Source organism: Helobdella robusta (genome assembly GCF_000326865.2).
Source record: "Helobdella robusta unplaced genomic scaffold HELROscaffold_2, whole genome shotgun sequence".
NCBI lineage: Eukaryota > Metazoa > Annelida > Clitellata > Rhynchobdellida > Glossiphoniidae > Helobdella > Helobdella robusta.
Genome location: NW_008704083.1, coordinates 430,893 through 448,115, shown reverse-complemented (window position 1 = coordinate 448,115; position 17,223 = coordinate 430,893). Strand labels below are relative to the sequence as shown.

The window sequence follows — 17,223 nt, the reverse complement described above, 5'->3', positions numbered from 1 at the left end:
ATAAAACTGTTTTTGTCCTCTCCACTCTTCCATACTCATAGATTTTTGAATCATCTGTAAAAAGTAGTATACTGTCACATACAGATAAAATGTCAAATGTCTTTAATATAAATAAGAAAAAGCAACGGGTTCAAAACCCAACCCTGAGGGATTCCACTCAAAACCGGTTTTGACTCTGGTAAGGCATCATCTTGTTTGATCTGAAAAGTTCTCTTGCTGAGATATTTTTCCATCCATTTTACTATTTCATTTGCAAAAAAAACAAGTTAATGAATTTAAGTTTAAAAGAGTAATTTTTTGTATTTTGTTTTAATCAAATTTGTAGTACTAACAATACTAGTAATTTATAAGTTGGAAAAGTAACAGTAATTTATTTTTGGCTAGTTTTGCCGTGGTAAATAGTTTTCATATTATAGTTTGATCGCTAGGTGAAACCATGAAAAAAGTTATTATCCATTCGCTAGAGTAAATCATTTCCTATGGTATGCATTCTTTATTGGTTGAAAAACTCATCAAATGAAATTTACTTATTCATATTAAAACAATTTTTTAAATAAGTAAAATAATTAATTGTTTAAATGATTGTTCAATTGATCAGTTAATTAGTTGGTTAATTGTTGATTCCACGTACATTTAAAGTATTTCAAAACCAATCTGCATATTTAAATTCTTATAGATATAACATTAAAATAATCCAGATATCCATAGGAATTCATGTTTATTGATCTCACACGCACACATAGTTAAGTGGGTACTGGATGAATTGAAGCCATAAACCGACAGGCGTGTATTACACACACACACACACACACACACACACACACACACACACACACATAAACACACATATAAACGCAGAAACGTTTATATACCTGAATAATACCGCTACTGAACCGCGAGGTAGGTATTAATTGCCAGAATAAAAATGCCAAGGGCATAAAAGTAGGTATAAAAACACATACACACAATCACCCACTTACACGCATACACACACACACATGTGTGTGTACATACTCACACACACACACACACGCACGCACAGGTACACAAAACGTACACTGTTGTAATTACAATTAATAATAATTTATAGAGTAAAAGTGTTTAACCGTAAACATAGACGAATTTGCTAGTTATTGTTTTCAATATGATGCATTTATATGTTTATTTATTTATACTATTTCAAAATAGTTTGTAAAATAATTAATCTACACAACATGGTAGAATGTAATTGAATTAAACACTGCTCCAAGTTTCTTTTCGACTGTTTTTTTTTATAGGAGCGTAGTCTCTATTTCAACAGAAGCATTAAAAAGTATATAAGTATATTTAATATTATAGTTGCATTAGTAGTAGCAGTAGCAGCTGTAGTAGTGGTAGCAGCAGCATTAGTAGTAGTAATAGTAGTGGTAGTAGCGGTAGTAGTAGTGGTAGCGGTTTTTCAGTTGTAGTATTAGTATTTTAACCGAGAACATTAGCAAAGCAATCACAACAACAGCAAAAAATAATATTATGATTGAAAATAGACAATAATAATAATAATATGAAGAATGAGAATGTGAATAGTAAAAATTAATAAGAGTAATAGAAATAATAATAAAAATAATAATAAAACAACAATAACAATAAAAGCAACAATGACAATATGAATAATAAAAGTTTGACAGCCAGGAAAGCAATATAGACGGCGAAATGTCATTAAAGCGTAGAACCGCTACGCAATGAAGTGAGTGATGGTGATGATGAAGACGATGGTGATGATGAAGACGATGGTGATGATGAAGACGATGGTGATGATGAAGACGATGGTGATGATGAAGACGATGGTGATGATGAAGACGATGGTGATGATGAAGACGATGGTGATGATGAAGACGATGGTGATGATGAAAACGATGGTGATGATGAAGACAATGGTGATGATGGTGATGTCGTTTTAGATGATGGATGATGATGATAAAGACCACAGAAATTGTGATGATGGAATTGATATGATATGATGATAATGAGGAAGATGACTAAGATGATGATGATGATGAGAAAGAAGAAAAAGAAGAAGAAGAAAAAGAAGAAGAAGAAAAAGAAGAAGAAGAAAAAGAAAAAGAAGATGAAGAAGAAGATGATGATGACGACGATGATGATATTAATGCAAATGATTAAAATAATGATAATAAATATGTGAACGACGACGACGATAATGATAATGATGATATTGATGATGATGGTGGTGGTTGAGGGGCTGATATATTGCCAAATAATGATAATACGAAAATTATGTAAACTACGCTAATATTAACAGTTGGCAGCAAGTAATGGCAACCTACCGTCCACAACTAATGTCAAGAAAACCAACGACAAACACAAACCAAATAAAAAAAAAACATCATGGTAGTGACAAGTTGAATACACTTTTCACTGTGACAACATGGAACGTTAGAACGTTGTACCAAACTGGAAAATTTGAAAACGTAAAACAAGAAATGAAAAGAACGAATCTCAGCATTGTAGGTCTGAGCGAAACTCGGTGAAAGAAATCAGGTGTCATTACTTCTGAAAAAATACTTTGGAGGAAATTCACACGAACGATGAGTAGGTGTATTTTTGAACAAAGAAATGTCTAAAAATTTAAAAGGTTTCTGGGCGATGTCAGATAGAGTTTTGTTGGTCAAAATACACGCAAAACCTTTCAACCTAACTGTTACTCAACGTCTGGAAGCAGTGAAGAAGATCTTGATGCTTTTTACAGTGATCTTGATGATGTTTTAAAAACATGTAAATTCAAGACATGCAAATATTCAGATCTGAAGCTCTTGCCGTTCTTACCAAAGTGAAATCAAGTAAAGCGTCAGGTCCAGATGAGATAGTTGCTGAAGAAATTAAATGCCTTGACGAATTTGGCATTGAAAAAATGACAAAATTTTTAAATGAGATTTATAACAGCGGAAAAAAATTCCTAAAGATCTATCAAAGTCAACATTTATTGCACTGCCTAAAAACCTAATGCAACGCAATGTGAACTACACCAAACAATCAGCTTGATGAGTCATCTAAAAAAAACTTCTCTTGAGAATTCTGATGATGAGAGTACGAAGCAAAATCAGATCTGAAAATTCAAATGTCCAATGTTATTTTGTAGAGGATTGTGGCACAAGAAACGCTATCTTTATGCTACGAATGATCGGTGGACGAGCGATTGAAAGGCTTGTTTGTATGTTTTGTCGATTACTCCAAAGCTTTTGATAGCGTGAAACACGTGGAGCTCATGGAAATATTGGAAAATTTGGACATTGATAAAAAAGACACGAGAGTTATCAAAAACCTCTTCTGGGAACAAAGAGCAGCGATGAAAGTTGGTAACAAGATGGCTAGTTTTGTCAAATTAAAAAAAAATGTTAGGCAAGGCTGTGTTTTCTCTCCAGACCTGTACAATCTCTATAATGAGATCATCATATGAAAGATAGATCTACCTTGAATATCCATTGGAGGCGTAAATATTAACAATGTAAGACAAGGATAATTAGGATATTGCAATTATAACAAACTGGGATAATCAAAATAATAACGATATAAACCAAAATAGGAAAATTGTAAAAATAACAGCAATAATATAATAGGATAATTAAGATAATAACAACAATAATAAAAAAAGTTATTAGAACAGTGACGCCATTAAAATCCATTTATGAAACGTTAAGTTACCCTGCACCAACCAGCCAACCAATCGACCAACCGGCCGACCAGCCATCCATACACTCATAACTGTATTGGAAAACAAACGCTAAATTGAACGCAATATAAACTACAATTTCACACCATTCATTTCATACACACACAACACAACACACACGCACACACACACACACATACACAACACAAACACACACAATCAAACTTACACAAAAACACTCAAACTCATGACAGAGACACACTTGAACATACATACATACAAATACAAACATACACATACAAACATTTTAAACTTGATCAATTTATGTTATAATTTAATGTTTCGCAAACACACACTTACAAAATACAAGCAAACGCACACATATAAACACACAAACGCATAAAAATAGTCACAAAGAATGAACATACACACACCTAAAAGACACACGCATACAAAAACAAAGACACAAAAGCGTACATAAATACACATTTGCATACACAAACATACACACGTACACAAATTGAAGTGTTATGGAGCACATAAATATAAACAAACATTCTATTAGGTTAGATGTTAAAAATGACACATCTAGGCATTGATCAAATCATATATCACCGATGTCCAGCTATCTCGTTTGTATGCATACATACAAAACATACTTGCATACATACATACATACATACATACATACATACATACATACATACATACATACATACATACATACATACATACATACATACATACGTACGTACGTACGTACATACATACATACATACATACATACACACACAAACATTGTTTGTTTGTATGCAAAATGATTTTCTAACGTTTTAACGTGGTGTTATGTTAATTTAATTAGCAGATCGATAAAATATGATTGACAAAAGTTTTTCTAGCTTTTTTTGGAAGTTTTTTGTTATAATCAGAAATTATCGTAAATGAATTTTAATCACTAACTCACTGCTTATTATTATTATAACATCAATTAAATAATTGTCAGTTTATTTATTAATCCCAATAACAACAATAAAAAAACATAAATACGTATATATATATATATATATATATATATATATATATATATATATATATATATATATATATATATATATATATATATATATTTACTTTATATTATAAAAATACACGTACATGGTAAATATATAGATATATACTATACACGAAACAGACATAACTGTGTGCGCGCGTGTTCGTGTGTGTGTTTTCCGAACTTCATTAGCTAGAGATGTGCATGTAAGGGTCACATAAAAGTTCAACCAATCAGGAACGGGGTTATAAATCAGGTCAACCAATGAAATTCGTCGTCACGTCTTATTGGCTTTTTGTTTTTCTTTTGTTTTTTTTTGCAGATTTCGATTTTTACTCTGTTGTGTTTTTTTTATATAACTGAGATCTGTAATTTTTTCAGAGTTCGATTTTGTTTGATGTATTATATTATTATTGGCATATTTCTGAAGGAAACATTCATTAGCTGAATGAATGTATGACAAAATATAGTTGTGTGTGTGTCTGTGTGTGTGTTTGACTGCATGAATTTTTGTGTTTTAATATTTTTGTTGTTCAAATAGACAAAATCCAAACAGATTAACAAACAGACATTCTTCTTTATTGTTTACAGATATTTTTAATTAATATAAATAATTATTATTATGCGAGTGCATCTGTATGTATAGTGTACGTGTGTATATATATATGTGTGTGTGTGTGTGTGTGTGTGTGTGTGTGTGTGTGTGTGTGTGTGTGTGTGTGTGTGTGTGTGTGTGTGTGTGTGTGTGTGTTTGTGCATTGAAATATGCATGATTCGAAAAACTTTTCGTCTGAAAGCTACCCCTTGTTACAAGGGGTATAAATCAAAATTCACCGGAAAAATGTATTCGATGTTTTGTTTGTATTTTGGTTGAAAGAGAACTTTAAAAAAAAACTTATTGATCGTTTTGTATGGAAAGAGAAATGAATTTTATTCTTATCGATTTTTATCATAATTTTTTATTCACAATTTTTTATTCCTAGATCCAGAATTTTTGTCTCCATTTTTGTTTTGTGGAAGTTTCTTTTTATGAAAGTTTTATGCAGGCCATTTCATCGGAAGTCCCAATGGTAGTCGCCGTTATGACGTAGTCGATGACGTCATCGTCACGATGATCGTTGGTGATTAGTTGTTGTTTGTCGTCGCTTGTCGGCTGGACGGCCATCATCATCATCATCATCATCATCATCATCATCATCATCATCATCATCATCATCATCATCGTCGTCGTCATCATCATCATCATCATCATCATCATCATTGCTCCTGAAACGTGATGGTGATGATGATGAGGAGGAGGATTACGACGATAATGATGATGATGATGATAAAAATAATGTCGATGATGATGATAACGATGATGGTTTTGATGGAGTTTTAGATTTATTAAGTATGACGTTAAAAGGAAATTCGAAAATATTAATGGTAAAATCGATCGACATCATCATCATCATCGTCATCATAATCACCATCTTCATCGTCATCATCACCACCATAATCATAATTATCATCGCCCTATCACCATCGTTCTTATTAGATTAAGACGTCAGCTGATAACATTCAAGACCTAATCAATGATCGTTCAATGATGATAATGATGATGATGATGGTGATGATGGTGATATTGATGATGATGGTAACAAAGATGATGACGTTGGCAAATGGGTCAAAGAGGATAATGAAGAAGAAGACGACGACGACGATGATGAGTGAGATAAAAAATTGTTCGAGATAGCAAGGCAAGAAATTTTTTCTCCCTTTGTTTTGATTTGTATTGCAATGTTAGAGATAAAAGATGACAAACATCACTGTCGTCATCGTCATCATCATCGTCGTCGTCATCATCATCGTCGTCGTCATCATCATCGCCATCGTCATTTTCAATATGTGTGTATGCGTTTGTATACATGTGTGTTTGTGTTTGTGTGTGCATGTGTGTGTGTTGTGTGTGTCGTGTGTGTTGTGTTTGTGTGTACGCAAATGTATGTACACGTATTTAACAATATTGGCATGTAGATATTTATAGCTTTGTAGATAATCAATGTATGCAGTCTTCCTCCTTATCGATGACGTCATTATTCACCCAACAACGTCATATTCAACGTCATCACAATTGATACTACATCATCGTCGTCATTATTATTATTATCATCATCTCAAAGATGTTTAATGATGACAAAGTTTGGCTTTAAGTCTCTCCATATAAAAACCATCATCATCATCTTCCTCTTCATCATCCTCATCTTCTTCATTTCCGTTTTCATCCTCTCTTCATCATCATTATCATCTTTCTTCCTTTCCTCTTCACCATCATAATTATCATCCTCCTTCCTTTGTCATTCCTTCGTTTAATCATTGATTTTGTTAACTCGATTGTCATCAATAACATTGGCCGGCGATTCGCGAGTTAAAGTTTTTTGCATGTCTATCTGGATATCTACGATTCTGTGTGACTTTTTGTATTCTTTCTATTTTGTCATGTATACTTATTTTTCTCTATATTTTTTATCTCTCTCTTTTTTCTCATTAACTTTCTATGGTTTTTTTCTTTTTATTCTTCCTCTCTTTTCCAGCCAGCATACTTTCTCCAGTCATTTTCCTTCTCTCCCTCTCTTTTTCTCTCTCTTTCTCTCACTTTCTATCTTTACTTTTCGATCACCTATTTTTTTTTCTAACGTGTTTCTCGGTTGTTGCATTCCTCTTCCCAATCTTACTTTCTCTCTCTTACTTTTTCATTTTTTTTTTCAATTTTCTCTTTTCTCACTTTCTGAATACTCTCTTCAAACTTTTCCGCTCCAGTTTTTGTATTCTCTCTCCAATATTCATTTTCTCACTTCCTACATTCCCTCCCCAATCTTCTCCCTCTCTCACCTCTACCTGACCGGCCACCTCATGTCTCGTCCATCATCTCGGAGCGTCTCCAAGGCAACGAGATAAGAGATGTACCGAGCAGACAAATGAAGCGGAGATGTGCAAGTCTGATATCGTATCTCGATATACTGTGTATGTGTTTGCGTGCGTCCGTGTGTGCGTGTTTGTGTATGTGTGGGTTTTTGAGTATGTGTGCGTGTGTATGGCGCTGAATTAGTATATGAAAATATGTTAATGTGTGTGTTTCTATGTATGAAATGTACAACACATTGGTGTTGTATATTTCACATACATCTCTATGTAGTTGTATGTCTGTGGATGTGTGAGCGTGTTTGGTGAAGTCTTGATGTCATTGGAGAATACGTGTTGAACATAGCATGTTGCATGTATGAAATAAATGTGTATAAGTATGTGAGTGTATGTACGGTGGTGCGTGTATGTACGTGTGTGCGTGTATGTGCGTGTTTCATTTTTATCGTCATGTGCGCGCGTTTCATTCGGTTTATCGATCGATTTGATTGCTCATTACGTAAGATTGGCATGTGACTCTGACTCCGAACAAGAGAGCGATTTGTATGCATGAAAATCTCTGTGTATGTCCGTGCGTGTATATCTGTGTACGTGCGTATTGTTTGCGTGTGTTTGTGTGTGTGATTGTATGTATACACAGCTCATACATATACGCTTGACATGACATACAACTATTGTTTTTATGTATGCTATCGTTGGTTTGAAGATTTTTGTATACATACTTGTTTGTGCATGTTTGTGTGTATGTGTGTGTGTACGTGTTTGTATGCGGATGTGTGTAGAATATGAAATGTTGTGTGCGTATTTCGCAATGTTTATGCTTCTAATACCACGTGGTGGTAAAATATAAGTTGCCAAAAAATTCTAACATTTTTCTAATTTACTAGCCAAATTTAATTACGACACATAACTAATATATGCAAAAATATGAGTTATTTTGTTTTGGTGAATACATTTTATAAAAATATTTAAATATTAAATATATACAAACAGTAGTACATAGTTGTGCGCGCGTGTGAATGTGATGTGTATGTATGTATGTATGTGGTTCTTTGTGTGTATGTGTGTGTGTGTGTTTGTTTGTGTGTGTGTGCTTGTTTTTTCCTATGCAGCATAATAAAACTAAAACGGTTGCAATTTCAGATCACGTTAGATCAGATCAATGCAAAAAAAATTGTTTACCACCCTCTTGCAAAACTTCACAAAGACGCACACAAACAAACAAACACACACACACACGTACACACACAAACACTTACAAACACACACACTCAAACGCGTAAAAACATATATACAACCTTACGGTCAAAACAAACAAACTCATTTTTTTTTGTTTTTACGCGCAAACATGCACATATTCTCGTTTGTTTTATGCATGGTTTGCCGGAAACAAAAGATCATATATAGACATAAAGATAACGGAAGTGACGTCATTATCGTCGTCGTCATTGTTGTCAACTTCATCGTCGTTTAGACTGAGTGAGACTTGTTTGCGTTTCTGAACGTTGCAATTTATGGCTCTTATTATATCTGCGTATGTATGTATGTATGGCATGTGTGTGTGTGTGTGTGTGTGTTTGTGTGTAGATTTGTATGTGTGTAGTTTCTTTGTGTGTGTGTGTGTGTGTGTGTGTAGATTTGTATGTGTGTAGTTTCTTTGTGTGTGTGTGTGTGTAAGTGTCTATATATATGTGTAATTCATTAGATTTCATACCCCATACAGGCATAAACATATACACATTCTTACAATACAACATAAATGTGTGTGTACGCATAGGGTATACATACAAACAAACAAGCAAGCATACATACAATCATACATGTACATTCATAGAAACAAACAAACAAACCTGCATACAAACTATCATAAAAACAAACAAACATACATACAAACATTCATAGAAGCAAACCAACAAACCTACATACAAACATAATAGATGAAATTTATGTGACCCTTTCAAATGACATCTTATAAATACTTCAATTGCTGTTTCCTTTAACCTCTGATGTTCTTTATACATACATATATTTCTCTGGTTTTTTGTGCGTGCAATTTTGCGTGCACGCACTCTTTGTACACGTTTCTGTTAGTGTACAATTTTTTGTATACATTCATGGAGTGTAGGATTGATTTTTTTTAATTTTCATGTTAGGTACAAATTACTTTCTAATACTTAAGTAATTGATAATTGGTGATCTTTATTCTAAAATAGGATGAGTCGTTTAAATTTGCATTTTCAGTTTCATAAGAAATTATCCTGCTAATTAAAATATATATATATATATAAAATTTGTATCAATTCATTTTTTTTCTATGCAATTTTGGTGACGTCATTTGCTCTAGTGAGATTTTAAATAATTTCTCGGTTGAGATGTTTTCAAAATTTATTCTGGAATAAGAAATCGTTTATTTCATTTGGAGTTTTTTTTTTATTTAATTTTGTTTTATTTATTCCAATCATCACATACATACATTACAAGCGTACCATTTTATGACATACATTTTTAACTATGTGGCACAAGTTAAAATTTTTATAAAAATTTTTTGGAAATTTTTGAATGTGTCACGTAAGTTAATTATGTGATTTTCTTTTGTTTTTACCGTTAACATTTGCTAATTCAATTATTTTTCTCCTTCTTTCTCTCTCTCTCTCTCTCTCTCTCTCTCTCTCTTTCTATTGTCTCTTTTCTCTTTCACTCTCTCTCTCTTTCTATTGTCTCTTTTCTCTTTCACTCTTTCTATCTTTTTTCTCTTTCTCCCTCTGCCCTCTGATATGCTGTTTTTGTTTTCCTGTTATCTTTACACGCACACATATACATGCAAATACAATACAATCTATATCTACATAGAGGCAATAATTAAATGAACACATATCTAGGTGTAATGGTTCACCTTTCTCTCTCTTTCTCTGTATCTCTCTCTCCTTTTCTTTTACTGCTTTTCTCTCTCTTAGTTGATTTCACTTGTTTTCCTTATTGAACACATATACATTCATATATATTCTATACGAAGATTACCATTAGATGTATAAACACAGATAATTGTAATGTTCTTTCATTCCAATCCTCTTTCTGTCCTCTCTATCAATCTGTCTCGCTCTCTCTTTCTTTCTTTCTGCTTCTCTCTCTTTATCTCTTTCTGCTTATGTTTTTATTTCATCTGTATACAAGCAAACATGCATAACATACGTATATACGCATGAAGACGATCATAAAATGAACGCAAAGATATCTACGTACTACGAACGCGTTGCGGAGAGCGCAGATTAATTTGATTCTCGCTGGCGGCTACTATATCTGATATTAGATGCCATATTTCTGATTGATATATGTGCGTGTGTGTATCTTTGTGTGTTTGTGCGTGTGTCTATATGTGTTCGAGTGTGTCTGTGTGTGTGTGTGTACTGTACGTCTGTTCATCTTTGCGTATAAATGTGTACTTTTGTATATAAGTATTAGGTGATGTGTTCTGTTTGTTTTAGTTTCTGTGTTTATGGATGTGTGCGTGTGTTTGCACGTGTTAATGTGTGTGTGTGTTTGCGTGTGTGTCTATACATCCGCCAAAATGAATTGATCAAATTTGTTTGCGGATGCATTTAATTAAATTAAAACGGTATCACACGTTTGTGCGAGTCCACAGATACATCAGGGCACATGCACATTTGCGTGTGTGTGTATATGTATGTGTGTGTATATGTATGTGTGTATGTGTGTGTATGGGTGTGTAGGGTGTGTGGACACCAAATGTGCAGTAGGCTGATTGATCTCTGGGACTCGTAGAACGTTGTGATACCTTTTTATTTTAATTAAATGCATCCGCAAAAAAATTTGATCAATTCATCTTGGCGGATGTATAGACAAAAGTGTTCACACACACCACACACACCCGCGTGCGCACACAAATGCATACATACAAACATACATACAAACATACATACAAACATACATACAAACACACATACACACATACATACATACATATATGCACACATTCACATTTTACACAACATACAAAAACTTATAGATTTAAATGAGAATAATTGAGAGAGAAAAAATTAAACAAAAAGATATACAAAGAGAAATAAAGTAAAAAAAAGCTGGAAAAAGAAAAGAAGAATGAGAGGTAACAGACAGTGAGAAGGAAAAAACATACATCACACACAACACATATTATGATGCTTTAAACCAAAAACACGGGTCGAAACACTAAAGGGTTGAAGTTGCTGTAGCTGCTACAACAACTACCAGCACAAAGAAACACACATATAAAATGACATAGACTGATGCAAGATAAAATAAATTGTTGGACACACATTCCTAAGAAAAAGAGAATTCTTTTTTATTTTGTGAAATCCCCCCGACGGAATTTATTTTCCAATTCAATAAATTTTTTATTTTCAACATTTTTTTTATATTTTTTTGTGTTTGAAAAAAAACGATAAACAGTTTTTTTGCATCGTTTAATTTTTGATAGCGGCAAATAAAATTAAATTTGAAAAATTTATCATTTTTAAACAATTGCAAAAAAAATGAATGGAAAAACACACATTCAGTAGATAAATAAGTAAATTTACTATCAATAACAATAGCTGAAAGTATAATATTCATCAAATTAGATCTACGTTAATATTTAAAAATGAGATTTTAAATTAATTTTTTCAATAAAAAAGTAAAGTTTTTTTTTGTACTAAATAGTAGTATTCCGTGAACAAATACACTTGAATAAGTAATCGAAATCATTTTTTTCATCTAAAAGTAAAATTCTAAATAATTTAGCTAAATTAGTAAATTAATTGATGTATTTATGATTAATTATTATCATCATTCTTGGCGATCTAACAGTATCTATTTATCAATATTTGTTCGATAAGTATTTAAAAATAATAACTTTTAAATAATGACTATTTTTATTCATTCATGTATCTGTGTGTATGTTTTTATGAACGTGTGTACGTGTATATGTATATGTACGTGTGAGTGTGAGTGTGTGTGTGTGCGTTTGAATTCTTCAAAATACCTGTTGTACGTTGATGATGGCATATACATATATATATATATCAATAGTACATTAATGGGTAGTTAACGAAAATTAATTTTCAACAAGTCAATATGGAAAAAGAATTTCATTTTTTTTTGGACGGTTTGTGTCGGGACTTTATAGAAAAAAAAGAAAAAAAAACAACTATAAAAAAAATTTCTATAAAATTTGCACAGTGGTTAATAAACGAAACATTAAAAAAATGACCCAAAAACAAAAGAAATTGCAGAAAAAAGTAAGGAAAACAACATTAAAGGCCAATTAACGCATTGTATGACAAAAAAGTTCTAGACGAAATAATCATTCGTTGTAAAATCATAACATACCTTACTTTTAATTTTAATTAAGTTGGAAAATTCACAAAAAAAATTCACGTAAATCAACTAGATCATTGAGTAAAATATTTTTAGAAAAACATAAATTACAGAAATATACATACGAAAGATACAGTATAATTTACAGTAAGTGACAGTAATCGTTATATTATAAAGTGACAACAACAAAACTAAGAAGCGTATAGTAAAGAAATAGGACGGCAAACAGATTATTTCGAAACTCCAAGGAAAACAATATCAATGAAATTATAAAATAAAATTTTCTAAAAATATATATAACAACGTAAAATAATACATGAATTAGTCACAACACATATCTTTATATACACATTCATACAGACATACACACCCACAGACACACACACAGACACACACACACACACAGACACACACACACACAGACACGCGCGCGTAAATATATACTTTCGATTTGTACATAATTTTATTGAGCTATGCGATACATATAATTGAAACAATCATTGATACTTAATTATCGTGAATTCAGATAATATGAAAATATAATTATATGGGATAACTTGAACGAAAGTAAAAAAAATATAATATTTTATTTATAAATTATCGAAACAAAATTGGCAATACCAATTATTTTAATTTATTACTGACAGTCAGATATTTAAAAAGAACCTAAGATTTAGATTGTTAGCTTGTGGCTGACCACACCTTTGATCATACTAAAGTAGAACTTTTGAGTTTAGCAAACTGAAAATTACTATTTATAGGAGTGATCTATAACAAAATGTAAATAAAACAATGTTAGTTATGAGAATAATTTCAATAATATTTTGAAAAATAACTGCAGCTCCGGTTGTAGTAAAGGGCCCTCTTTGGGATTGCCACTCCCACAACAAAATTAATATTGCGGAAGAAGTTGTCACTAGACTACAAAAATATTTTTGTGATAATCTCTTCATGAATTTTGTTTAGTTAGATTTTGTACCTCCAGACTAGATACAAATTTAGAATACGGAACATGATGTTTTGATGTTTTTGTATCAAAGATTGTGAATTGAGCAAAAAAATTTAACATCGTTTATTAAGCACCCACAAATTCGTTCTGTTGTGTAGAATTTTTAATTGACAGACACTGACTGGATTAGTATAATTTAGAAACTCAGAAAATCTTTTTTGAATACGGTAGTAGTAATATAGAAGTATATTGAAAGTAAAATTAATTAACTCATAAAGTAAAAATTATTATGGTACAATTTTTTATAAAAAAAACTTAATAAAAATGTAATGAAATATTACTATGCTGAATACTTAATAACTAAAATGGTAAAGTATTGAGGGTAAAATATTACTGATTTATATTCATTTATTATTTTTATTATTTAAATAATAATTAAGACTATATTTATTAATTATAATATTTTATAATTATTTTATAGATAAAAAAAATATAAAAAAAATTAAATCAAAACTAGAAACGGAAGAAAGTCGAACCAGCAAAATGCGTCTTATAAAAATAATCTATGCAAAGAAAGAGGGAAGAAAAAAACTAACAACAGTGAAAGTGACCACCAACCTGTATATATGTATCTTCTATGTACAGTACACGAACATGAAAATAATTTTTTTAGAGACTCATAATTAATTAATTCACCATTCATAATAATGTAATAAAATAATATAGGGTATGTTGGGTGGCCAGAAAACATGGGGGCACAGTCATTCAGCGGACTGTATTATTATTAATCTTATTATTTATCTCTCTTTCTTTCCCTCTTTCTTTCTCTCTATCTCTCTTTTTATTTCTTTTCTTTTATAACTCTTTCTTTCCTTTTTTGTTTTTCTTTCTCTCTCATTTCAATACACAGTTCTCACTTAGACCTCAAACGTTAACCTACCTATGAACCGACCACCAATATAACTTTAACGTTTAATGATAATATTTTTTATAACAACTTTTTTAATAATAATAATAATAATTATAAAAATATTGGAAATATTTAAATAAATAAGTATATACATACGTAAATCTACAATAAATATTTTGATATTTACATACATACATATATATATACATTATATATATATATAAACATATAAATGTATATATACAGATATATATCATCTTATATAAATATATAAATATGTATATTTATTGATGACATGTTCCGAGTTAATTAGCTTCTTGTTTAATTTTTTGATTTTTCTAACGGTAGATCGTAAATCAGTGTCAAGTTTCTTGAGTTCAAAACCAAAATTTTCATTTATTTTAAGCATCATAGAACAGTTAAGCATGATAGAACCAAAATGCTTTTTTCGGTATTCCTATACCATCTTCGGTATTCAAATTGATACGTTGTGTATGTGGTATGGACAGATGATCATACATACTGGGTCTCTATAATGTTGATTCTTTGTCTGTTTAATGTGAAGATTTAACGATTATTCAATTAGTTTTACAATCTTCAACTTTGTGCAATATGACACTTTTACGTGTTTTCATTATCGATGGTTCCTCTGTTTTTATATATATTAATGGGAAGGATTCCAGATGCGCGTTGTGAAATATTTATTATCGGATGTCTTTGTTCTATGAGTAATAATTAGGTTAATCGTTAATCATAATGGTTGTTATTGTAAAGTAAGGTTTCAACATTGTTGTCCAAGATTTGCCTAGTGATTTAAGTTTTGTGTTTCTCTTCCATGTGATTTTTATAGCGCCTGTTTGTGCTTGCATCGTGAATCTTCTCGATCACCTGGTCGTCATCGTACCAGAGTTCAAAAAACTTGACAATGGTTTACGATATTCGGTTAGAAAAATCGAAAAATTAAACAAGAACTTAACTAACTTGGAACACGTTGTGATTATCATCAATAACTACACGTCTCTGACAGCAAGCAATGAAATCTTTACAGTATGTGCTAAAATTGTTAATCAGTTTTTTCTTTTCTCTCTCTTTCTCTCGTTTTCTCTCTCTCTCTTCTCTCTTTTTCTTTCTCTCTCTCTCTTTCTCTTACGTTTTTAATTTTTAGCTTAATACATTCCCTCAAAACCTTGAACACACCTTGTTTTAGGATTCCGTGGTTCAACATAATAGTTAGACTCCATCAGAAACAATATTTATATGATCTGGGAGCAAAAATTGTCTGTATGTTTGTGTATGTGTGTGTTTGTTCGGTGAATGTGCGTGAGTGTGTGTGTGTATGTATGTGTGTGTTTGTTCGAGTGAATGTGCGTGTGTGTGTTTGTGTGTGTTCGTTTTTTTATCTGATGTCAACCTTTAATGATGCTTGCTACTCTATTACATCCAACTGATGAACTAATCATACTCTAATGAATAAAATGTACACTAATTAAAACAAATTAATGAACGAACATGAATATACCTCACACACATTCACACAAAAACACATACACACAAACACACGCTGAAAAAATATATTTCAATATTGAAGTGTACGATACTGAAGAAGATCTATAGATAGTCATAAACTAACATAGAACATACATTTAACATAAAATATGTACGTGTATATAAAGAAATGATCTAAAGGTATCGGATGAAATCATCAAATCAAATGATACAAAAACTAATAAATTGATGACGACATGAGAAATTCAGTAAAAATTCAGGATAATGATAACAAAAAACTGGATCTTCTGATGAATAACTAATCAATCAGTAGGCATTAACAAATAAATGGTTTTGACAAATGTATATAATAGTGATGATGATGGCGACGAGGATGACGATGATGACGAACAATAAAAATATGAATAATAATAAGTAATTATAACGATAATAATAACGATAAGTGATTATTTTTTCTTTTGACACAAAATAATCATAATAATAAATTAATTTGTAATATTAATTCAAAGAAATCTAGATGTAAAGGAAAGTGAAACATATTGTGAAGCATATATATATATATATATATATATATATATATATATATATATATATATATATATATATATATATATATATATATATAAAGTCGTATAGGTAGCTATAGAATAGGAAGATGCTATTATATATATATAATTATAATTATATATATATAAATATATATATCTAAATCGGTAACTAACTACATTATCTATCTTCTAAATATATCATCTGCAATGATTGTATTGTAAAGATATATATATATATATAGAACTATACCATATAAATATACGAACGTATATGTATATGTGTGTATATATGTGCGTGTCTTTTTAATGAATTTGTAAGAAATTTCATTAATCTTTTTTATC

At 30.9% G+C, this 17,223-nt stretch overlaps 1 protein-coding gene across 1 annotated transcript; it reads right to left on the bottom strand.

The window, feature by feature from the left end:
* Positions 1-5,742: 5,742 nt before the first annotated feature.
* On the bottom strand, positions 5,743-8,350 carry HELRODRAFT_159926 (hypothetical protein; the record flags this gene model as incomplete). The annotated part of the gene is made up of 4 exons (XM_009016969.1): positions 5,743-5,868; positions 7,598-7,714; positions 8,116-8,199; positions 8,339-8,350. 4 exons carry the CDS (start codon positions 8,348-8,350, stop codon positions 5,743-5,745), a joined length of 339 nt encoding a protein of 112 aa, XP_009015217.1.
* Positions 8,351-17,223: the final 8,873 nt, after the last annotated feature.